Source organism: Megalops cyprinoides, chromosome 17, assembly GCF_013368585.1.
Source record: "Megalops cyprinoides isolate fMegCyp1 chromosome 17, fMegCyp1.pri, whole genome shotgun sequence".
Taxonomy (NCBI): Eukaryota; Metazoa; Chordata; class Actinopteri; order Elopiformes; family Megalopidae; genus Megalops; species Megalops cyprinoides.
The window spans coordinates 11,036,499-11,061,855 of record NC_050599.1 but is presented as its reverse complement, the minus strand read 5'-3'; the positions used below and the strand labels follow the sequence as shown (position 1 = coordinate 11,061,855).

Below are 25,357 nucleotides of genomic sequence, written 5' to 3'. Positions count from 1 at the left end.
TATTCATATCAAATGTGCATGGTATCGAAGTACAAATAAAGTTGTGTTTGAATAACTGCTTCCCACTTCCTGGTTACAAACATGGCGAATCACGTCGTGTCCCGTGCTGTCCCACCATCTCTTTCTGCTAAATTTGTGGGGTACGTGGCTGGATAGCTGGTGTCTAGTTTGTCTAACTATGCCTGTGTTGCGCGACGTTAGCAGGATGAAAAAATAGCTGGGGCACTGTCCGTCGAGTAAAGCAATGCTGTACAAGTTGTTGTACTCCATACAGGTAGTGTAGCTAGCTAATGTTATAAGATATGCCAAACGTAGGCTAGTTAGCACAGCTGTCATATACTTGTCGTTGTGATTATTTATAGCCAGTCAGACAACTAGCTAACTTAGCCAGTTAGCTTCCTGTAATGTGTGCGTAGCTACGGAATTACATGTAACTGCAACTGCAAAATAGTTATGCCAGTTAGGTTGGCTACAGTAGTTAGCTACATGACCAACGGTAACTATATCCACAGGTTAAGGCAGATAGAATTTTTTGTGAGGTTTCATTGCTTCGCTACCATTTTATTGCACTGATTGGTAGTAAGCTAGCTCACAAATTTAGGTAACGCCTGGTTTCTGCATCTTGCACGCCTGCAAACTGTAGACATCTGTCCGAACTAACTAGCTAGCAAGCCAATCACACACCTGCCTGCATTAACTTGCTAGTCTGTACCTGTGTTCAACGTGCGGCTAACGACATTGTGTTGAATCGGCCTAGTAATTCGTGAACTACGTGTTTGATTGTTTTGCAGTTTTTCTTGTATTATTCTACAATTGTCACCTTTTTATTTCAGATCTTTTGCATACTTGACGGTTAGGGACAGACTACCGACCATTCTTACTAAAGCCGTCGACACCATCCATCGAAATAAAAATAAGTTTTTTGAAGAGCACGGAGAGGTGAGAAGAAATTAATAATAAACAATAAATGTCTTATTGCACGTTTTACTAATTGACTTGTAATCAGTGGTAGCATCCAGCTCACATCACACACCCCATGTTTACTGGCCTTAAACTGCTGAAATGACATTATTTGCCTTTTTTGCTGGGTAGACCTCCACTTCCAGGTTGGCTTAAATAGGTGATACGTTTTACATACTATCCATGTATACAGAGTAACTCGTTTTAAGGGTGTAACAACAGTACTCACAATCTTGAACCTGCTACCTGTGGACTAGAGGCTCGGCTGTTGCACTGCTACATCACACTACAGCCTGCCGAATTGAAAATTGTAAATACTCCCGATCTTCCGTCATTTTATCTTTCACGTGTTTTGTAGGAGGGTGTCCAAGCTGAAAAGAGAGCGATTTCTTTGCTGTCCAAACTTCGTAATGAGCTGCAGACAGACAAGCCGGTGCTGGCCCTTACCGACGATATGGTGGACATGGACATGTGGAACCAGTACCTTCAACGCCAGCACACCCTCATGGAGGAGAACGAGTGCCCAAGCTGGTTTAAATCCCCGTGGTTGTACGTGGAGTGCTATATGTACAGGAGGATTCAAGAGTCTTTACGTCTCAAGTAAGTAACTGTCATAAAACATAGAATTTTAATTTAGAACAGCAGTGATCATCCCTTACAATGGTCCCTTATACCTCATGATGAGCACACAGAAAAGCAGTAAAGACACCTTTTCTTCTTTTCTTTCTTCTGAGTCTGGTTGAAGCTGGATACTGAAAAGCAGGCGACTTTATAATATATGGTTTAAAAAAAACACCCATGGTTAAAACCAAACTCTTATAGGCTTTTCATCAAGCTACTACCCTACAATGTTCCTCAACCATAATTGCTTCAGTAAACAGTCCACCAGTATAAATTAATAATATGTAAAATATGAGCAGTGTAGTTGACTGCCTTAGGGTGTCTGCTAAGGAAATAATTTAATGCCATGTAATGTCATTTTCATGCATCTAATGGCGGTGAGTTGCCATGAGAATCCATAATAAGTCCATGGAATTGTGTTATGGTTGGGTAATATGCAGCAGCATACACTTATTAAATGTGTTTTAAACATTATTTAATGTTTTTTGTTCTTTTTTGTTTCAGTCCCCCAATCTGTGATTTTGATGTCTTCAGGGAAGCAAAAATGCAAAGCTTCTTTGAGTCTCAACAGGCCATAATAGCAATTTGTACGTACCTTCAAGGACTCAATAAAAATATTGATGAACTTTCAGAGACACACCTTTTGGACCAATTTCAGAAATTACTGCAAGTAAGTAACATCTAGGTCTCCATTGTAGAAATGTTATATGCCTGAGGAAGTAAAGAGGCTATGTTATTGTTTCAAATTTTTTTTTTTTACAAAATCATTGTTATTTGTGCATCTTTCACGTACTGTATGATTTGAACTAATATCCTGGTATTCTGTTATTGTATTTTAAGGTCTCCTTATGGGGAAACAAGTGTGATCTTTCTATCTCGGCTGGTCAGGATAACTCACAGAAGTCCAGTCCAGTAGATTCCCTAGAGAGTCTGAAACCCTTTATCCTTGTGGATGATTCAAACATGGTGTGGTCCACCTTGATGAACAACAAGAGGCCAGAAGGAGCAGAGAAATTACAGGTGGACATTGTCCTGGACAATGCCGGCTTTGAGCTCATCACTGATCTGGTTCTTGCTGACTTTCTTGTGTCCTCTGGCCTTGCCAGCAAAATCCACTTCCATGGAAAAACCATGCCGTGGTTTGTCTCCGATACGACAAGGGAGGATTTTGAGTGGGCCATAAAGCAGACTTTGGCAGCCAATCACAAGTGGATGTCTAAGAGCGGGGCCCAGTGGAAGTGCTACTTGAAGGACGGCACTTGGTCTTACCACGACCACCCTTTCTGGACCCTGCCTCATGAGTTTTGCGACATGGCCGCTGATGCACCTGATTTGTACACTACTCTGCAGAAGTCAGACTTGATATTCTTCAAGGGTGATCTCAACTACAGAAAGCTGACAGGTGACAGAGACTGGGAGCACACTGTGCCTTTTGAGAAAGCTCTGAGAGAATTCCAGCCTGCTCCCCTTTGCAGCCTGAGAACTCTAAAAGCCAATGTCCAGGTGGGGCTACAGCCAGGCCAAGGGGAGAACCTGACTGCCAGTGAGCCCAACTGGATGACCAGTGGAAAATATGCAGTGGTACAGTACTGCAGTCCTCAGAGAGAGCAGTAGGTTTTTACATAAAGTTTACAAATGAGCTACAGATAAGCAGAACAAAATAAGTAGAACAAAAGCATGAAATATGAAGACTTGTTACTCGTGATTAGGAAAACTATAGTGGAAAGCCATCTTCAAGAGACCATTGAAATTGTTTTATTTAATTGCACACCCTTTCACTAGATTATTATAAGCCATTCTTCCTGTAGTTATGGAATTAGTTGATAATTTTTGGGAATTGTTTTCACATACACGTATGATATAAATTCTGTGTGTGGAGATTACACACCAAAGCACCTTACTTTAAAAATTATGTTCTCTCTTTTCATTGAATTCCTTGAACCAATTTGTCAAAGCTTGTGAAAAATTATATTTGTACATAAGGACATGACCGTCTCCACATATGAGATGCTGCTACATTCATACTGCACTGCATTGATCATTTTGAATTATGAACCATGCAGGGTCTGGAGTCCTGCGCCACCTGGTGGCGGTAAGTTCTAAGAGCTCAAGAGACTATAAAGGAATCTGGAATGATGGCTTTATCAGGATGTCTCCAATAAGTCCAGCAGCACGAGGTCATTCTACAAGTTGTGTGTTTTTTTTAGTTTAAACTTAATGCATTATGTTCAGGAAGGGCATTGAATGCAGCAAATTAGATGTAACGCTTTGAGTTTGTAATTGTGTAGTTAATCCATTCTGTTCAATTTCGTGTCAAGTCTTAAAATTAGCTGCGTTTGTATCAAAAACATTTGTCCCTGGTGTGTCTTGGAGCATGATCTTTATTTAAATTAACATACAAAAAAAGTTATTTGTAATTGTGTAGGGTTTTGCAGTATTTCCTTCCTGTCAAATTAAGCAGAACAGATTTGATTTTTCTTGCATGTGTTTGTGCATGCATGATGATTTATGGATTACTGAAATATTGGCCGTTTACATTTGAAACTTAAATCGCTGATGTTCAGGTTTCAGTGGGGGGTGCTCAGAATGCTTTATTCTTTAGTGTTTATTGTCTTTGAGACAGTTGCATCTGTAATATAGGAATAAATGTGTATTTTAAAAAATAAATGAAGATGCATCATTGCAGGAAAATGAATTTTGTAGGCTGTTTCCATTAACAGTGGTCTCAGAAGGTACAGTATCATCCAAGTCATGAACAGTCTTACTAATAAACTAAGAAAAACAGTGCTTTGATGGTTGTGGTGGCTGGTAGTTTTATGTAATGTCTGTTATAATGTATCTTGCATAGCTTCATGTCATTATATCTTTCTTTGTCCCCATATACATATCTACCACAAGCTGAAAACCTTTTATGTACAAATCATTGTATTTTTTTTTTTTGTACCACAAATTTTTGATAGCATTTTGGCTCAAATTTGGCACAGCCATAGTGTACAAATGTACACAAAGTATGTATTAATGTCAAAGTACTTTTTGAAGGGCCACACTATACCGGTGAAATACATGTATTTACCAATGAATCTTAGTAGTCTCAAGATGTCAAGATACTCATTGCTCAGATTCTATAATATAGATTCATGAACACGATTTTTGCCTAATGTCCTACTTGCACTATCACACAAACCAGGCACTGGAACAATACACAGCATCTGATGTTTGGTACCTAATACTGTAAAGGTCTGGTATGCTGAAAGGCAACTGCAAGCATTTTGAAAAGCATGTCTCTGCTACCCTCATTCACTACAGACACTCAGAAATGTCCTTTCATCTGATAGAAAAACACTGAAGACAAATAATTCTGTGCATAATATTCTTGGTTACATACTCCTTATGTATTTTAAGATGATTTTTTTGGCACAATACATTCTTTACAAAAATATCATCAATCTAATATATAATTTCCTTTCAAAGATAACAGTTGTCTCTTTTTATCCGACGTCTTTAAAACTTCAGCAAATGAATCATGATACTCTAATTTATGTTAATTTCAGACACAAGAAATATAGCATGAAAATAATGAATTTAGATGAATGGTAGAGGTTGTTTTTGTCATGTTTTTGAGGTTTTTTGTCAGCCTTTTTTTTTTTTTAAAAAAAGTTCATCTCTGATAGAAGCTTTGTTCAAGCTTCAAAATTACAACTTGACCTGATGTTTCAAACCTGGCTCTCTGCTGAATAAAGAACATTAACTTGTACATAGAATGGCCTTTGGCATTAACCTGGATTCTCAGCAAGGACGTGTAGTAATGTTCTTTACTTCTTTGGTATCAGAGGTTATGTTCTATACTGAAATGAGCAGATATTGCTTATTAGATCTGTATGACTCCACAGAATTTGAATACTTTCAAGTAAAAGTTAGGAAGGTGATTTAGGTACTGGAAGATTAGACCTACAAAATGTGTAACTAGCTTTATCAGGCACTTTCATAAGTTTGATAATTACTCTGTCATAATGTGGGATTTAACAGATTTGTTTGTATTAGATATTACTTGGTAGATAAACCTGCTGAAAGGAGTTTATCAAAACTGACACAAGATTTCAAGCATGATTTCTTTATTGTCTGTTATATTTGAGAAGCTGAGTTTTTTTTTTTTATTTCATGTGATTCTTGTGCTTACATATGGATGTCCACCAAGGACATCACAGCATCACCTCACGTGATTCTTGTGCTTACATATAGATGTCCACCAAGGACATCACTACATTTGTGCGTCAGGACATTGGATGGAGCCAGTAAGGATATTAAATTAATAACAGTGCAGTGCATTCTCCTTTCCTTATTGTTTTCTGGAACAGATCCAGCGACATGTTTATCTTACAGTAGAGATGGAAGGTCAGGCGATGGCCTCGCTCTCTCTGAAGGTACAGACCTCAGGGTAATAGGGGATGTTGCCCTCTAATCCCCAGCAGTTTTATTTAGCCCTCAAGTCTTCAGTGTTGTTGATTTTCTTTTATTTCATTGTTCCCTTAAAATATTAATTCCAGTACTTTTGTAAATGATTAAATGTATTGCTTTATGATTGTTCTTTATTGGCATTCTTCTCCAAAATCCTCATTTATTTCCAAAGCTTTTAGTATATTGTAGATATTGGCCGTTGACAGCATAGCAACAATGGCCTAGACTCACTACCTTTAGTGGCCCACACAGAGATATACAGACATGCTTCAGTCAGGCTGACAAGCATTGCCCTGGACTGTTTTCTTAGCAGACATTCCTGTCTAAAGAATCGTTCATACCTTACAACTTTTATGTGTGATACATTTAAACAGCTGGATTTTTGCTGAGCTGATTTGGCTTAAGTGCTTTGCTGTAGAGTACAACCTCAGTGGTCCACTTGCAAATTGAAATGTCAACCTTTGCTCCTTACCACTACACACTACTACACTTATTACTCTGTATGGACAATCTAAACAATTATCACTGAAGACAAAAGCCTTGAGTACCAATGGACCTGATGAGTTTGACACTTTTGAGAAAATGTTTTTTGGTGGCTCTTAGTGCCAAATTTAGTGAAGGCACACAAATAGGCACAAAAATTTATTCCATCCAGCAAATTAGTACTTATTGTAGAACAGAAATCTACAGCCATAATTCATTCTGACGATATCCGAAATGTCAACATCTCCAAATAACCAAACAAGCAATGCTGGCAGTGGTGCAGTGGTTGGCAGGAACTTGATAACCGCTGATGTGCTATTGATTTTAACCGCCAAATTCTGGTCTTGTCAATGATTGAATGACAAACTTGCAAAAACAAGTATAATTTCAGAGGAAAAAGAAGACTGATGGAGGCTAATCAGTTACCCTGCTCCTGATGTTCCCCTATTGTATCAGTTTACATGATAACTTTGTGTGCTACTCCCAAACAGCAGATGGGATGCAAACCTGGTTCCTGAAGTACCAGAATATCAGGGCACTTCTGAAAAAGTAGAGGCTGCTCTGCAGCATGCTCAGCTTATGGTCTCTATTCAGTGCAATTTGGTATCCTGAATGCCTGTTTCAATACAGTAAAACATGGACCTGGTCTGAACTCTCTCGCTCTGCTGGAATGGAGAAGGAAATTTTTTCTTTTTATAAAGGGAGCTTTTGATGATATACTGTCCGTTGTAGGAAATAGTTGGGAACATTGCTTCTAATATGGCATTTATAGTTGGCAGCCAAAGCAACCACTGACCTCCTGGTGTATTTGCAATGTTACTATGACCTGCTCCGCGAAATGGTATTGATCTGGTTTGTGTGTGTGTGTGTGTGTGTGTGTGTGTGTGTGTGTGTTTATGTGTCTATTTCTGCAACCTGTGTCATGACTGACAGTTTAGAAACTTCAGGCACTGAGCACCATTCAGAGTTACATAAGGTTATTTCCAACAGAATACAAGACAAAAGGAAGAGCTAAGAAAATCTTGACCAGCACATGGTTTAAAAATAAATTAATTAAATATTAAGGTGAGTTTGCCATCTACCTCTAATTTTATCCATATTTATGGGACCTAACTGAACTGAAAATCCTGTATGGCATACTGTTAAATATTATAAATTGTAAATTTACAAGTATAGGATGCTGATTTGAGAATAACAGATTACTCTGTAGATGAAGATGTGTAATTTTTTGACTGTCTTAAGTATTCACATGGTCTCACATAGTCTCTGCTGGAAAAGGTGGTGAACGTAAGATAAATATCCATACACATACTGAGATGATGTGAAAGTATCCTAAATGTGCATTATATTTAAGTCATTGCATTATAAGGAGAATAAATGGTATTATGAATGAACTGTATGTAAGTATGAAAAGTTCATGTTTCAGGCAGGTTAAGCTTTATTAATATAAATTTGGCAGAACCACAGTCTATGAATAGTTTTGTGCCAAATAATTTAGTATGATTTGTATTATTTAACTTGATCTTTCCCCTGTCATATCTACCCTAAAAGGTCTTGTGTTTTCTAAAAATCTTCTCTAAACTGAGATTAAAAAAGACTGTACATGAAAAAAATATATCAAATCTTTTTGAAGTGTCTGGGAGCAAACTCCGAAGACATTTCACATCTCTTTCATTGCATAAAAATGCTATTAAATGTTTTTGAACATAGGAAAATCTAATATTTTGAGGATAATCACAGACAGAAACAAATAATTCAAAATTGTTACAATGAGAACAAAATTACAGTTTTTGAGGATAATCGCAGACAGAAACAAATAATTCAAAATTGTTGCAATGAGAACAAAATTACAGTTTTTAAAGTAACTTAAGCCTGCATCTGCTATACTGTGTAGATTCACACTATTTCCCTCATTGGCACTTACTACATTTATTTTATATTCATGGTGTTAGGAGAACTCAAAATGTTCACATTGTATATGTGAATAGGCATATACTACAAAATCAAGGACGTTATAACACATTTGTTGCCAGCCCCATGCCAGCACTTATGAATAGTATATAAAGTCTGGCAAGGAGCACTTTGGATTAATTCTGTTTTAGAGTTTGTCAGTCTTCATGTGCTAATTTTCCTGACAAAACTATGGGAAACCTGTTCGAAAGGGAATATGGACCGCGTTCAACAGGCTTAAAGAGATGGAGGGAAGAGAGTGTCTCTGCTGCGCTCAATAGATTTAGGAGGAAAAAAGAACATTCCCTTCCAGTTCCCGCAGTGCTCTGCTCTCTCCCTCTCAAAAAGGGGGGGAGGAGCGTTGTGCTGGGCCGAGCCACTAGGTGGAAACTAGGAGGGAAAGAAAGACAGCGCTAAATCATGCTGCTTATCTGTTCTGACCATGGCAAGGCCAGCTCCCAGCAAGACTCCAGAAGTGCTGCTGCTTCGCAAGACCGAAACCAGAGAGCTGGAGGCGTCCGGCGGCTCCCCCGTCAAACTAACGCCTGAGAAGGCCCTGGGCGAAATGTACCTGGAGGACAATGAGACGGGTGCCGGGGTGGTCAGCTACCTGGACAGCGGGTACGACTACGCCGCCCCTCCAGCTGCCGCCACCCCGCTCTACAACAGCGGCGGCATGGGCTACTACTCGGCGCCGGTGGACGCCCATGGCACTGGCTCTGACGCCAGCCTGCATTCCTTGGGCAGCGTGCCCACCAGCCCGTTGGTGTTCATGCCGTCCAGCCCGCAGCTTTCCCCCTTCATCCACCACTCCCAACAACCCTGCCAGCAGGTGCCCTTCTATCTGGAGAGCGCCTCCACGCCGGTCTTCAGGTGAGTTCTTTTTGTCGGGGTTGCTTTACGCTGCCTCTGTTTTTTGTTTCTTGTTCCAAGTAGAGAGGCAGTATGGGAATAAGCAAAATACAAGAGTCTTGGAACTTCTCAGAATAAGTCAAATGAATTGATCAAGCAAGCCTGGGGGAAGCTGGTCTGTTTTTGTACCCTTGTTAGATTGACTCTGGCTGCTGCCATGTGGGATTGGGGGAGAACAACTGAATTTCACCTGTGTGTACATGCTTCTGTATTTTTCCAAAAAACAAAAGTAAGGTGTCCTTACTGTCTCTAGAATAGCATGAATGTGTTGTGACTTTGGTAGGATTTGTTGTAATTCTGCTTTTTCAGAACTCTAGTTTTCAGGGGAAAAATACGTGCATTGATGTCACTGGTATCTTTAACTGTGGCTTAACAGAGTTTCAAGTGTTACTTACTTTAGCTGCTGTGGTTCTGTATTTACACTGTTTGTATTCCCACTTTGTGTGAAACTCCCATCACGATAGTTGCTCTTACAAAGATGTTCAAAAAGAAATGTCAGTTCAACAGTAAAGTAAGGCATAGAGTACTTTATAGTAGCGTTAATGAGAAAGTGGCAAACTGTAAAAATGCATTAAAGAATCATTGCCAGGATTTTTTGGAGTCTGAGTCACAAAGACATATTTCCTCATTCCCCTGATATGTAGGGCTGTTGCAGATTGGATATAAAACACTCTCAGAACAACTCTCCAAACTCTAAATATTCTCGATTAAAAAAAAATGACCTCACAGATAAAAACAGACAGACAAAACCCAATTCTGCTTGACGCAAAAGTTCCCTTAAAGTGACTATTTCAACGTCATAACTGCTTGAGAATGTCCGTTTAACCAATATAATTGATGTCAGCTTTAAAATCCCGGCATGGCAAGAAAGCACAGTGAACGCTACGACCACACCTTGCACACGTTTGTTTTAGCTGCTGTAATCTGAAGTAGTTTTAATTTTTCTCAAATAAATGAGAGTAACAATAACGCTTCAAATGTGTTCATTTGTAGAAATACATACCGTTATTAGTATTTTCTCTTCTAAAACCATCCCCAAGGTCACCGAAATTTTCCCCTCGTGTATATATATAACCAAATGCACATTTCAGTTTTCATGTAAACGTCGACGACGTTGTTTGTTGCCTTGAAGAGAAATCCTAACTCCTCAATACTTCTCGGCTGACGATGGAGCACCATTTTTGCACTGCGTCACATGTGCCATATGAGATGGGACAACACAGATGTCATTACTCCGCTGCCTTAAACAGCAGACATTTTCTCAGAGTAGCTCAACACAGACATACACCGATCTGACAGCTGGCTCCAGAAATCCGATTTTCAAAATTATAATACAATTAAATAACAGACTTTTCCCCCCAACAGGTCGAACACAGGAAGTAAAACTCATACCATGCGCGAACAGTATGGTAGTGCCTCAGACAGACAGCCAACTATGGGGACATTGGAGACAACGAAGGAGACCCGTTACTGTGCGGTGTGTAGCGATTACGCCTCGGGATATCACTACGGCGTCTGGTCCTGTGAGGGCTGTAAAGCCTTCTTTAAGAGAAGTATTCAAGGTAGATGTACCTATGAGCTGTATTTGCCTACTGTTATCTGACAGATGTTTTACCTGTCGTATGTCACTTTTTCATCCGTCACTTGTTGATACAGAAAGCCTGTAACATTTTTGATGCAAGAAACGTAACTTTTAAAACATGAAAAGGCAAGGGATATAGGTATTTTTAGACGCTGATCAAATGTTGCTGAGAGAAGTGTTTAAAAACGTTGCAAGGGTTCACCAACACTGGTCTAAACTGTAGTAAAGTTGCTCAGCGAAGCCTCCTCTGTCTTTAGCGTCTGCAATCATATTTTGTCAAACTCCCTGCAATGTTACAGCAACATTCCCAGCTGACTCCAAATGGTTGTGAATTGATGTTGTTATTCACCAGAACATCTCTTAAATCAAGGAAGATTAACAGTGGGAAAAGATTTAAAGTCAGTCTAATGCACGCTGTTGAAAGTATCATAGACCTGTCTCCTGAGTGTCACTCCAGAAAGGATTCGTGACAGTTGCACAAAAAGGGCTATTAAGGTGTGACTGGAGGGATATGCTGTAAAACCGGCCTTCACATCAAGATGTGTTACTGTGCAGGGCCCTCAGCTGTCCTGTTGAAGATGCGCAGTTATGTAATAAGGCTATTCCCACCGGGCATATAGAAGAGGACAAGATGTGCAGATAAAGTGGCTGCCGACTTGCAGTTGGGCACAGGTGGATACGCCACTGTGTTAAGAAAAGTGCTTATTTGCCTAATGTCGGGTTTCAGCGCCTTCGTGAAAGACTGGCTCAAGGGGACTCAATTTCAGAGATGTGGTGATTATTTCACATATGGCCAGTGGGTATATACTATTTGTTTATTTAGGCCTATGTATACATGAATGTATGCGTGTCCTACCTATTTCAACTTTCAGCAGCCTTCCTCCTCTTAAAATGACAAATGTGTTGTTTTTTGATTTGCCGACAGCAATTGCTTCTGTGACTTTTAATGTGCTGCTGACAGTAGTATTAGTGGTTGTGCTTTGCAAAACAGAAATTAATTATTCTTTACTTTTCCTGGGAATACTTTCTAAAACCTGCTGTACTTGATTTCACCATGTTTTGTCTGAAAAGTGCAATAGCTTTGTTGATCGCTGTGTTTGGTGTAAAAGACCACTTCTCCATCCGCAGGTCACAATGACTACATATGCCCAGCAACCAACCAGTGCACCATTGACAGGAACCGCAGAAAGAGCTGCCAGGCCTGCCGACTGCGCAAGTGTTACGAAGTGGGAATGATGAAAGGCGGTAGGTACAGTACCTGCCAATGGGCTGTTTTCGGGGGGCCATTATACCTGGCTCTCCGGAGGATTCATTTCCCCTTGTTGGGCCTGCGTGTGTCACGGTGGCCTTTATTTCCTGTGAGACGTGACCCAGATTAAGGTGACGCCATCGCTGGAACAGGGAAAGCACAGCACAAAGGACTTGATGTGCTCTGTTACTGTGGCACCTGGCTGGGCGAGGGACCTGACTCACAGCTGCCTGTCTTCACAGAACTAATTTAAAGAGCTGACTTGAAAACAGTACTCTTTCCATTAGAAGAGATCAGAAAGGTTTTGAAGCAAGTTATTGTGAATTGATCTTTTCATTGTGAATTAATTCATTAATAAAACAATTTTGAATAGACACATTACAGACATTGTGGGTATGCACGCATGTACAATCACATGCACACTCATTTAATGATCTGAATCTTCAGTCTTCAAAAGTATTATTATTGCATTCATTCTCAAATTTGAACATGATTTAAACAAATTCATGGAGGACATCTTCCAGATAACCTAGAAGTGGAACTAGAGCACTGTAGAATTTCAGTGTCATGGAATCTGAGCTACAGAGCTGTAATAGGTAAAACACAGGCAGTCACAGCATGTGTGTCATCTGGATACAATCTACATTTGTCCATAACTTTGGTGATCACTGAACTTTCAGACCTAGATAGTCAAGATCAGAGATTCACTTGGTCATGACAAGTTCATCAGGAGAGTTTGGACCTGCCAGCAGCCCTATGGATTTAAGGCTGGGGGAGTATTAAGAGAAGAATAAAAAATAAAGGAACTTGAAGGTGGAAAGATCAGGCTTTATTGAAATGCCAGTGTTATCTATTATGAAGCTGTTTCCGAGCAGTGCAGCACACATTCCTTCTAAGACAATGAATCAAGTAGTTCTACAGAACTGTCAGCTGAGGTCTATTATTTTCTATGAGGCCTCTCATGCTTTCTCTGTATCTTCCTCATTCATGGATTGATGGTATTTGGATTAGCACATGCAAAGCAATATTTTTACTGAACATGCTTTGTCTCACAGTATGTTTTGAATAAAACACTGTGCTATTTACTTGTTATTCACTGTGTTGTTTATGCAAGTCATCCTGCATAGGAGCTGTAGCAAAATATTTGAATGAACTGAGTGATTCATTAGGAAATGATGAATAGGTGGGTAGCCTGTTATCCCACAAATGGGAGGCCATTCCTGTTAAGTGTTTCCATAATGAGTGGAGATGTAATCCGGTATAATTTTCACACAGGCATATTCCTCATTGCTAAAGTTACCTGTCATTACAGTCCTGAGAGCATTTCATAGATTATTCAATGAAACATTCATCGTGCCATTTTTTACAGAAAGTCTAGGAAAGTGCTGTCCAGTCCAGCTAAGAAATCCTGTGCTGTGTTCTACACTGCCTGTGCCTCTAGTCTGGAATTAGAATTAACATTTTTTTTTTTCAAATTTGAATTGATATATAATCATTTATTAATGTTGCGGTCACAGAACAGTGTTATGACGCAGTTATTCCTTCAGTTTCCGCTATGTTCTTCTCTGGTTAAACGATCATTTTGTCCAGTCAGATTCTGGCATGAATCTACACGCTTCCCTCACAGTCAGTCTTCATTTACACATTGTCCTTTTTCTCCCTTTTGAGAGGGTAATGAGGTAATAAGAACACTGAGAACAGAGCACAGGAGCCAGAACTTAATGCAATCTAAATACAGTACAAGCTGAATGAAACCGAATGCAATTATCTATTATTCTTTTCATTTTCCACATTTCCCATTATTCAGACCTTGCCTCCATAAAGCTGTAGGAAATTACCTCCTTCCTTTTTTTGCCTGTGACACTGAAAGGCTTCAGCATTGACAAGCAAATGACACTTTGCATTACATTACATAACATTAAATTACATGCATTTAGAGGACGCACTTATCCAGCACTTGCCAGCACAATAGAGCATAAGTTTATCCATTCAAATTTTATAAAAATTCATTGTAAGTTTAAGGACAAAAAAACCCACACTTGCGTTGTCAGTGTCCATGCGTTATTTATTAGTCAATCGCTGCATTACTCATCGTGGGAATTATTGCTCACTTTGCACAGATTGTGAGAGCAGGTGTGTGTAGTACCAGTCAAAAGTTTGGACACACCCACTTTTTCTTTATTTTTATTATTTTCCACATTATACAGTATTAGTAAAGACATTTAAAACTATGTAATAACTCAAATGGAATTATGCAGTGACCAAAACAAACAAACAAACCAAAACTATATTATATTTTAGATTGTTCAAAGTAGCCAAAAAAAATTAGCATTACGTTTTTTTTTTGTGGAATGAAATAAATACATAGGCATTGACTTCACTGTTCATATTTGTCCAAGAAACACATTTCATGCATTTAAGCATAAGCCTTATGCTCAAAATGTTTTTGAATGGATGTTTCCCATTATCTTAATCAGGTGTGACCAGACCTTTGACTGGTACTGGATGTTACACCCATTAGATGTTAGCATCAATAGTTCTCTGGCCTTGGGGCTGGAGAGACAGCTCTGATACTGAAAGGTTTGGAAAATTGGGCTATTACTTTACTTGGCACTGGGAAACCTTTGGTAACCTAATGGACCTGTAATACCCTGGCATCCTGTCCAGGGAGCTTTTTTGTACTTCAGGGTGTTTCATGCTTCTGAAAGCACTGGCCTTGTGAGTGCTTCAGTGGCTCAGACACATCTTAAATCTAGCAGATTCTGTAAATGTTTTTTTTCTGGTATAATGCTGAATGCTTAGTTGTCTTAAAGGCTTTGGAGTGTATTGATTCTTACTGTGGTGTGCTCCATCCTAAACGTAGAGCTGAGTAGTGACTTTTTCATTGTTTTACATAACATAAATGATGACCAGTCAGTTTATGGCATTAGTAATGTAACACTATCTTAATTTCCTATATTTAGCACAGCTCAGTGGTGTAAATGCCCTTGTGTGTGTGTGTGTGTGTGTTTGTGTGTGTTAGGGGTAAAATAATTTCAGTTGTAAAGTCAAACAGGCTGTTTTTATACTTAAATGGTAAAGACCACACGCAAGTATTCAATGGAGTATTCTTTTAATGTGATATGGGATGATTTCTAGTTCCTAAGCAAATGTTTCTGTATTTAGCATTTAGGACACGGCATTCTGAGGCAGAGTGGTAGAAGTTAAAGGATGTGGATAGACATGATATGGATGTCCTTCTTGATCCCGTACATACTATAAGTTGTAAATCCCTTTGATTTCACATCCTGATTGTTTTTACATTATAGCTGTATGAGATAATTCTAGTATTTATCTAATGAGTTTTCTAAAACTAACGTCTGTGTCAAGAAAAATGAGTTAACTTTTGCTCCAGTTAACCACTAAGGTTGACATCTCATTGAAATATGATATTTTTATGCAATTACACAATCAAGATAAATATGAATAAACAAGGAAATACAGGGATGTCAGATTCTCTTAGATATTCTAAACTTTATATATTTATTACATTTATGAAACAATGTCCCCAACACACAAGCAGACATTGCACACAGATGTGGGCTTATGCCCCAGTACCCAGCTATATTGTTAATCTGGTGCATGTTTCGTGTGGCTTCTGCTCAGCATTGAAAAGGAAATCCCTCCTCCGTGCAGCTTCAGTACGTCGGTACACATTCCAAATAAATCAAGCAATGGAGATATAACAGGATATGAACAACGGAGCCAAGGGAGGGATCCCATGCAGAGAGCCAGAAAGCTTGAAGCACGGGGGAGGCACAGTACTGTTGCAAAGGCACTAACTTCAGGACAGTGATTTCAAAGGGAAAAAAGCATCTTTGGCCTAGTTTGCAGTTTATTCCAGATCATATCCCTTTTGATGGGAGTCAGGACGTTACTTGACAGATATAGTTATGGGAACTAGCAGTATCCTTGTTCAAAAAAATACCCCTACCCATTTGCTACCACTGTTACAAAGTTGAAATTCTTATCAGGCATGAATATAACATAAATCATGCTGAAAGTACTTTCAGGACAACTTAATGGGCAGCAGTGTGAGGGCTTGGATCAGTAGGTTGTAGGTTTGATTCCCAGGTAGGGCACCACCAAAAAGTAGGGATCATAAATGCAAGATTGCGGGTTCAGTTCCCTGCTGGGACACTGCTGTTGTACCCTTTTGCAAAGTACTTAACCCACAATTGCCTCAGTAAACATCTAGGTGTGTAAACCACCCTGGGTAAGGCTGTCTGCTAAACAGGTGATAATAGTCCTCTCTCATTGGAAATTGTCAAATAACCTTTTTCAATACCCTTCTGAAGATCAAATTGTCAAGTGAATTAATTAAAAAAACAAACTACTGTGTTGGTTAATGACAAAACCACACACACAACCAGAGCCTGCCCCGTGATGCTTCTTGGTTGCTGTCACTTGCAGGACTCCGTAAGGACCGCGGGGGGCGCCACTTGCTGCGGGAGCGGCAGAAGGAGGCAGAGCAGCGTGAGAAGAGCTGCAGTGAGCTGGTTGCCCCACCGCTGCACCCCCCACTGCAGGTTGGCGGTGGCGGCGCCAGGCGCGGCGTGGGCGTTCCGGTGGATCAGGTCCTGCCGCTTCTGCTGAACGCCGAGCCGCCCAGCATCTGCTCCAAGCAGAAGCACAGCGGGCCCTACACCGAGGTCAGCATGATGACCCTGCTCACCAACCTGGCCGACAAGGAGCTGGTGCACATGATTGCCTGGGCCAAGAAGGTACCAGGTGAGCGGACCCCTTACCTCCAGGCTTCAGTGACGCAGTTCTCTTAAATGCCAAACGAACCTGATTTGGGTACCAATTAAGTCAGTGGTACCCAAGTTAGTGATGCTGTTTTTTATTTTTAGTCATTTTAGGTTCATTTCTGTGGTAGCTAAACTCATAATATTGTGTAGGACACAAAAACGGCGGCTTATATTTGCTATTCAAATTTCATTTTATTTCCACCGCATACTCAAAGTAAGTATAATGTAATAAGTACGATCTCAACAGTTTTAGTATAACTGTTTGACCTGAAACCTTGAGACATTGCTTGGAGCTGTAACATACACCTCATGTTTATTTCTTTGTCTTTGCAGATAACACCCATGCCATTTTACATCATTCAAATCTTAAACTTATACAACTTATCTATGGTGGATACAGTACATCTGGATTGCATGTACATTTGCATCTACCCACATTGTCATTACTAGATTCCCTGGTATTAATTGTCAGATGTTTCATATACATTTTCAAACAAACGTAATCTACAGTTAGACATACATGTTAAAAAAGATCATTCAAAAATGGATGTTTTTTTTGTTCAGAGAGCAGCTCAAAGTGCCCTGTACATTTTTGTTGAAATTGAATTGATGAGGTGACTGCAATGTTCTGTTCCGTTCCTGTGCTGAAAGACTCGTAACAACCCAGCCGATGTGGTCAAGACAATGGGCTAGGTGTAATCACCTGCAGGTAGTTGTTAGCATAAAGAATAACGCGGTCCAGACTTTGGCAAGAGCAGGGTAAAAAGTGTGGTAGCATGGGAACACTGTAATTACAGTCATCAAAGCGGGTTAAAGGCGGCACCTCCATTTGTCAAGGTGGATCCCCACAGAGCTGAAGAGCACCAATAAGCACCTACAGGTGCCGAGCCGCTGCTACCCTCTGCTCATTAGTCCTGTAGAGGAGCTCTGAAAGCTCTCACTGGAGACTGTCAAAATATCAAAGATTACAGTTTTGCTGGAGCTGTCTTTTGCATGCCGAACTGAGCATTAGTCGGTCCGGTCACATCAGCAAGCTGTAGCTGTCTTTCGTTTACCCCTGTAAGATGATTTGCTGTTTTGGATGGAAATGTGATGTTGTCATTTTGGGTTACTGCTTAGTATATTTCTGAACTGTGTTGTCCATAATGATTAGGGTGTCATTCATTACATTACATTTCTGTCATTGAGCAGACGCTGTAATCCAGAGCAATTTATAAAGTATTTCTAATAAACCACTAATCATGAAGTGTAATATACTAATCATATATAAGAGTCGGTGCCATAGTGCTGAGATATCAGATGCATGCCAAAGTCAACATGTAAGTACAACACAATATACACAACATAAAGGCATGTGTCAAAGTAATCAGGGCATTATTACATACTGAAATGCAGTGGTAAGGAGCAGGGCTCACAAATGAAAGTTTGCTGGTTCTATTCCCTGCTGGGGCACTGCTATTGTACCCTTGAACAAGGTACTTAAGACAAAATTGCCTGCTGAACTTATAAGTCAATCTGGATAAGAGCAGCTGTTAAATGACAATAATGTAATATAATGAAATTTCCTACAGTTGTGGAGGACTGTGATTACCCACTGTACTCAGATGTGGACACCTCGGCTTCAGAAAGTAAAAGTCCTGCCATGTATTTGTTCCACCCATGCACTACACTAGCTGAATTTAATTAGCACAACTCTTCAGCCAGGTAGAGGAGCTAATTAATGAAATCACCTTGTTTAGTGCATAGGTGGAACAAATACATGGCAGGACTTTTACTTTCTGAAGCCGGGGTGTCCACCTCTGATTGTACTGTAAAAAACAAAAACCCAGAAGCATTCTGAAATTGTTTCTCGCCTTTTAATATTTGTATTCATTAGCATGAATAAGGATATGCAGACAGTGAACTATTAAACAGTAACAGTTTATTACAGTAAACTGTAATAAAAAAAGTTCCATTATTTAGTGAACAGCATAGGGTACAATGTCAATGGAGTTTTTTGTTTTGTTTTTTTTGGAAAAAGTAAAGTTGTGAGGAGAGGTGGCAGGAGCCATGTGCCTGATTGCGTTGTGTGTCTGATGGCATTTTGCTGGCTCTGCAGGCTTCCAGGAGCTGTCCCTCCATGACCAGGTGCAGCTGCTGGAGAGCTCCTGGCTGGAGGTCCTGATCATAGGCCTGGTATGGCGCTCCATCCACTGCCCAGGGAAACTCCTCTTCGCGCAAGACCTCATCTTAGACAGGTCTGTGTGCGAGTGCCCAGGCGAATGAGTGCATTTGTGTTGCATCTTTTATTTGTGCCATCGTGTTTTCAGACTGGTGTACCATGTGGCTTTCAAGCAATGCCCCACGTACCCTGTGTACGAAACAGAAAAGCAGATCAGAAGAAATGGTGGGTCAGCAGATTTGTACCCTGTACTTCACTGCTTTTTTTCCCTGGTACATCAAAGATTTTTTTTTTTTTTGTGTTGTTGTTGCTTGAAACTCCACAGAGTGTTTGCGAAAGTCATGTTCTGGTGATCTCTGGTGTGGTCTTTGTTCAGTTGTTACAAGGCCATGTTTGTTGTTCTGTGCATGTTGCCAGGGCTGGTGTGCTGTACCAAGTCCTCAGATTGGCTGTTTTCTGCTCAGCACAGCCCAGGTTTTACCATTCTGGGTCGCTGTGCCTCTTAAGTCCTGAAAAAGTGCTTGAATGGACACACAAGCTGTAAATTAGTAGTAGACAATCATTTTTTCAATGTCATAAATACAAAACCAAAGGATATTAAATGTTATCGCAATGTCTTGGTGTTCCAGCTCATGCTGTAAACAGTCATTTTTGTTCTCTTCAAAAATGTTTTTTTTCCCTTGTGACTGTGAAGATCAGAAAAACCGTATTTCCTTGAGTGGTTTAAAAAAGAGGAGAGGGGAAGAGAAAAACCTGGCTATTTAATTTCCAGAGCAACATTGTTCCCCTCCTTGGCAGTGCTACAGTGCCGATTTAATTGAAACAGCCCTCTGGAAAATGCTCTGGTCGCATCCAAGTGTGCCTTCTTTTTCCCCAGCCCGATGACAATGTGAGCAAATGAATCATGCTGTGGCTATGAGATGCATGTTTTGCAGGTACAGCCTGTGCTCTCTGTGTGTCCCTCATATTCTCACTAAACTGCACATAATGAACTGTAGAACCTTCACAGGAACACAGCCAGACCTCCCTCACGTTCTCATGTCATTTGCTGATACAAATGGGGCATAAGTTACTTTATTTATTGTGCAAAACCCTGCGTAAGATCCCACGTTCGGCGAAGTCTGACTCTGAACTGTTTCTGTTGTTATTCCTGTGCATTTACCACTCCGCATATATTTAAAAACCTGTTGTACTGAAAGCTGCTGCAACTGGTCATCTGCTGCCATGCAGAAGTGAGTATTAATGTCTGTGGGCGTCTGAAGCTGTCAAGTCCGAACAGGTCGCCTTCTAACTTCGGCACTCAAGAGCTTCCTCCTCCCAGTGGGAATAAGTAAATTGCTCATTTGGATCTCTTACTAGGAGCGCACAAGCGTGATTTCATCTATATAGCAGTTCTTTTAAAACTGAGCAAACAAAACCTTGAAATATTGGAGGAGAAATATGTTAAAAGGAGTAACATGTGGAGCTGACATAAATTTTTGAATACGGATGTTCCTGTCACAAGTATCTTGATATTTAAAAAAAATGTAACTGCAGAGATGCTTTATTTCTGAACAGCCATACAGTGAAAAACAGCAAAGCCCGATACTGCATATCAATTTGTTTCTTGATGAATGAGCCCTAAATTATTTCTATTTTTTCCAAAAATGCTAACATACTAAAAATGTCAATGTCTAGTTACGTAAATGGAGTGACTTTCATCAGCCAGGTAACATAATTTCCATTAAGTGCCTGACACAAAAATTGTAAAACCAGCTGAGTGCTTCAAGTTGTTATGCGAAGACTACATTAGGGACTTGCTTTGTTTGCTCTGGAAAGCGCAAGGTATAACAGATGCACAGGTGTGCATGTCAATGACTTAATTACTGCCAAATTTCAACATAATTAACAACAATAATGCAAGCAAGCAAACACTGGGTGGGGAGTAAACAGAAATATTCTGGCTCCAAATGGCTGTCACAGTGAAACTTCAGGGACACATTGTGTCTTCGTGAATACATTGGCTGATGTCCATTGCTAACCAAAACACACAAGCATAGCCATAGCAACAAAATTCTGCAACTCAAAGGCAGACTTCTAAATTTTGCCTCCAGGTGACACAAGCACAGAAATATCTGTGAAACCATAGTAATGACTGTCATTGTCCAAACAAAGGAAATAAATGACTACATGGTCATCCTGCTCATCAGCAGGTATTTACAATCTGTTTCCATTGCTTATTTATGGAAAACAATTTACTTATTTTTGCCATATTTGTATGTAAATAGTGTGTCTCTTGTCTGCTTACAATGGAATTGTCATATCTGTTGTGTCAGAAGTCACCTTGAATCTTGAATTTCTATAACAGAGTGTAGTGTCTGCGTGTTCCAGGAACATCTCCTCCCTGCAGTTATTCTACGAGCTTGATTTGTGCCCTGTGTTTGGCATCTGGGTCTTTCAACTACTTCTTTCTCTTGTTGGAAAGCTGTACAATAAGGCCTTGTCTCCCTTCACGCCTTTCACATACACCCCAGAAGTTGCCCCATGTTTCAGAATAAACCTAAGGTAAGCATGGAATGTTACAGACGTGGAACCCAAGGCGGCTGAGGCTTCTACTCTGCAGCTTTAATTGTAGCATAGCGATACCAGTACTGGTGCTGAGTCTGAATGGGTGTTGGTTCTGGGTGCTGGTTATGCCAGCCCTCAGGGGGCAGGTGTGACGTCGCCCTGTCTGTGTCCTGCAGGAGTGAGGGAAGCTGTGTGGAGGGCATGGCTGAGATCTTCGACATGATCCTCGCCACCGTCTCCCGGTTCCGCGCCCTGAAACTCAAATCAGAGGAGTTTGTCTGTCTCAAAGCAATCATCCTGCTCAACTCCGGTAGGCTTGTCAATTGTCCTTTCACTGTCTGCCATAACTGGGTGGTCTAAGTCACTGCTGGTCTTTTCTGTCGGTTTATGTGTTACAATGACATTCAGTAAAACTGATACTGAAGTGCATTTCTTTCTTTATCTCAATACCAATACATATTGAATTACTTTTTGTCAGTCAAGGTAGCCACATTAGTTACAGAAAGTATGCCCTCAAGCACGCTAGTTTTAAATCTCATCTTTTAATAAACATATGGACACAGTGTTTGACTTTTTAACTAAACAACTTTTAAGAACAAAAATACCTTGAGGCATAATAAGGAGTCTACTGCAGATCCATGACAATGAAATATATGAAGAATTCATTTTTTTGTATGATTACATCCTGTCTCATTACTTTGTTAATGGTATACATGACAAATCTTTCAAAAAAATCTTTCCTAAAAAGAAGGTAGTAGGGTCAAGTGTGTAGATTGAATTACCCATAATTCACACTGCAAGTTAGCAAGACATGGTCGTCACACCGTGCCTCAACCTTAAATTTAGGAAACAAAATTTTAAATAATATTTTGTTTCATGTCTCTTACCCGCATTTTGATAGTTTCACTAACACCCGATTGTTAGTGCATTAGAGCATTAATGTTTTCTTAAACCTGTTACATTGAATTTCAAGAGCAAAAAGCAACGTCGGACTTAAACTCGACGGAACATTTCACAATTTGTAAAATGCCCAGCTGTGTTTTGAGCCCAGAATAAGACTGTTAGAAAGGACATAAAACTTCAGAGATGTTATACATTGACAGGACGCCTTCCCCCTCCCCCAACCTCTCCTAGGTGCCTTCCCATTCTGCTCCAGCTCTGTGGAGCCCCTCAACGACAGCCCTACGGTCCAGAGCATGCTGGATACAATCACCGACGCTCTCATCCACTACATCGCCAAGTCAGGCCTGGCTGCGCAGCAGCAATCCAGAAGGCAGGCCCAGCTTCTCCTCCTGCTCTCCCACATACGACACATGAGGTGAGGACCCAGTGAGGGCAGAGATATGAGTAGTCTGTGAAGTGGCATCTTGTCCTTCATGATTTGTCTATATCTTCAAATCATGCATCAGGAGAAACTAGCCTCAGTTTATCTTTAAAAAAATGCTAGGCTGATTCCATCAGAGTCTGTGGATCTATATGAATTGATAATGTAATTTCAAGTAGCAGTCAAGGAAACAAAATCTACTGCATACATCAATATTATAATTAGTATAAATAGTGTTTATATGGTCATTACAAAGGTTTTATACAGCGGTTGTTTGAGTAGTAGTTTACTTCTGTATTTGGGGACTAAATAGCATCATTTTATTTGACCTTTTTGACACCACCTACCTTGCTGTATTGCATATTCATGTTTTGAATTAGGCCTACCATCACTTCCCTCCATTACCATAAATTACGAAGGGAAAGAGCCGACTCTTTTCAGGAAATTTCTATGATGTCATAATTTAAATAAGCACAAATTGTCCTTGGCCGAATAGATGTTTGAAATCATGAAATCATGCTCTCTAAACCATATAAATATTCATATTTTGAGGAAATAAATAATAAAATAACCCTAGAGTTCCTCATAAAAATTACTTTACTTATCAATTGTGAAGACCGTTCTGTTACTTGTGTCTCTCCATAGCAACAAAGGCATGGAGCACTTGTACAGCATGAAGTGTAAGAACATGGTGCCCCTGTATGACCTTTTGCTGGAGCTGCTGGATGCCCATAGGTTACACTCCCCAGCCAAAGCTGAGCAGGCCAAGGTCCAGGCTGAGGTGTCCGCCTGTACGCCCTTCTGTGTCCAGAGCAGTCTCAATGTGGAGTCCTAATGTCCAGCGGGGGAAAACGTCCCAATTGCACAACAACAGAACTCCTTCTGCCCCGTTCAGGCTTCCCAAAATCGTCAAGGGGAGCTGCTGAGATCTTTATTAAGGAGGTTCCATTGAGCTTTTAGATTAAATACCGATCTGAATTAGTCATCACTCTACAAGTTGTCTGTTGTTATGTTCTTTGCTGAAGACATTGGTTGTTGGAAGGACATTTGTTTTAACAGAAAGACACAAGTACACGCTGTTTATATTCATTTGAGGCTTCATTGATTAAATATAGCCTATAACTATGAACTGAATAACTAATTAAGCATCGGCATAGCGATACTGCCCATATTTATCAAAAGGGGCAATAAATACTAGCTAGACATAAAAACAATTTATTAGTGCATACACATGCCCAAGAGCACAAAGAAATTGATTGCAGATGAAATGTAGAGGTCAACTTCACACCAGCATTCATTTAACAGCTAAATACAAGCTACTTAAGTGAGAGCTTAGCTACAGTGAAAGTAGCAAATACAGTGTTCCCCATGACCAGAGTTGGAAAATTTGATTCAGTATGTGTTCAGTGTTTGTGCCGAAATATCGAGCAAATGACTGAAAACAAGAGATAGCTGTTGATTCTGACTACAGTAAACCGCACTATGGTCACTCTGTTAGTGTCTCAAGTTTACACAGGTGAAATGCTGTACCTCCACTAGGAAGTAATGTATGTTAAAGCCAAAATATAAAGCCCCCATTTCATGGTCTGTGCTTAACACATTTCTAAAATTATTGCCATTAATTGTTTTGCAGCAAAAACTTCAGAGAGGCTGTAGAATGCGGATGAGAGGGAGAAAAAGTTGTATACGTTAAAAGATTTTTGTGCTGAGTTGCGTTGAATCTTGTAGCATTTCAGTTTATTGTTTTCATTCAGGGAATTTATGAAAGGAATGTGGAAAATGTGGCTTATTTTGACTTTTAAAAAAGATTTTAAAAATTCCATATTTTTATTGCTGTTTTTGCTACCGGGGACTGTGCATATATGCTGTTTTTTTGGCATTTTATGCATGTATTGAATATATGTAGTTACTGATCTAGTTGACTGATCCTTTTCAAACTGTGTCCAAATTAGTATTTTGGAAGGAACAACTGACATCATCAAAATATGTGATAAATTAAATAATAATGATTGCATTCAGACCTCAATTTCATGTTACTGCATGTGGCCTTACTGGACAAAAATGTGAAACTTAAATCAATTTATCAAAATATTAAAATACCGCTCATAAAGAGGACGGAACTGAGAGAAATGAAAATTGAAGTGGTTCATTCATTTGGGTTGGCAAAGTCAACATTAACAAAACAGAAAGGTGAAGACTTCAGTGTAACTTGCTGGTCACATTTATGCGACCAAAACTAACCTGACAAACTTCATGGAGAAAACTGAGGAAATATTAAGCATTTGGGTAGAAGGTATGACACAGTGCCTACAGGCAGGAAATT

General features: G+C 39.9%; 2 protein-coding genes across 2 annotated transcripts; both read left to right on the top strand.

Moving 5' to 3' along the window:
- The first annotated feature begins 69 nt into the window (after positions 1 to 69).
- On the top strand, positions 70 to 4,868 carry armt1 (acidic residue methyltransferase 1). The gene is made up of 5 exons (XM_036550061.1): positions 70 to 140; positions 834 to 939; positions 1,319 to 1,560; positions 2,086 to 2,251; positions 2,422 to 4,868. The coding sequence occupies exons 1-5, from the start codon at positions 82 to 84 to the stop codon at positions 3,193 to 3,195; spliced, it is 1,347 nt and encodes a 448-aa protein (XP_036405954.1). The 5' UTR covers positions 70 to 81; the 3' UTR covers positions 3,196 to 4,868.
- A 4,043-nt stretch (positions 4,869 to 8,911) lies between these two features.
- On the top strand, positions 8,912 to 24,799 carry esr1 (estrogen receptor 1). The gene is made up of 8 exons (XM_036550417.1): positions 8,912 to 9,342; positions 10,747 to 10,943; positions 12,092 to 12,208; positions 16,665 to 16,982; positions 19,101 to 19,239; positions 21,887 to 22,020; positions 22,845 to 23,028; positions 23,680 to 24,799. The coding sequence occupies exons 1-8, from the start codon at positions 8,912 to 8,914 to the stop codon at positions 23,867 to 23,869; spliced, it is 1,710 nt and encodes a 569-aa protein (XP_036406310.1). The 3' UTR covers positions 23,870 to 24,799.
- The last annotated feature ends 558 nt before the right edge of the window (positions 24,800 to 25,357 follow it).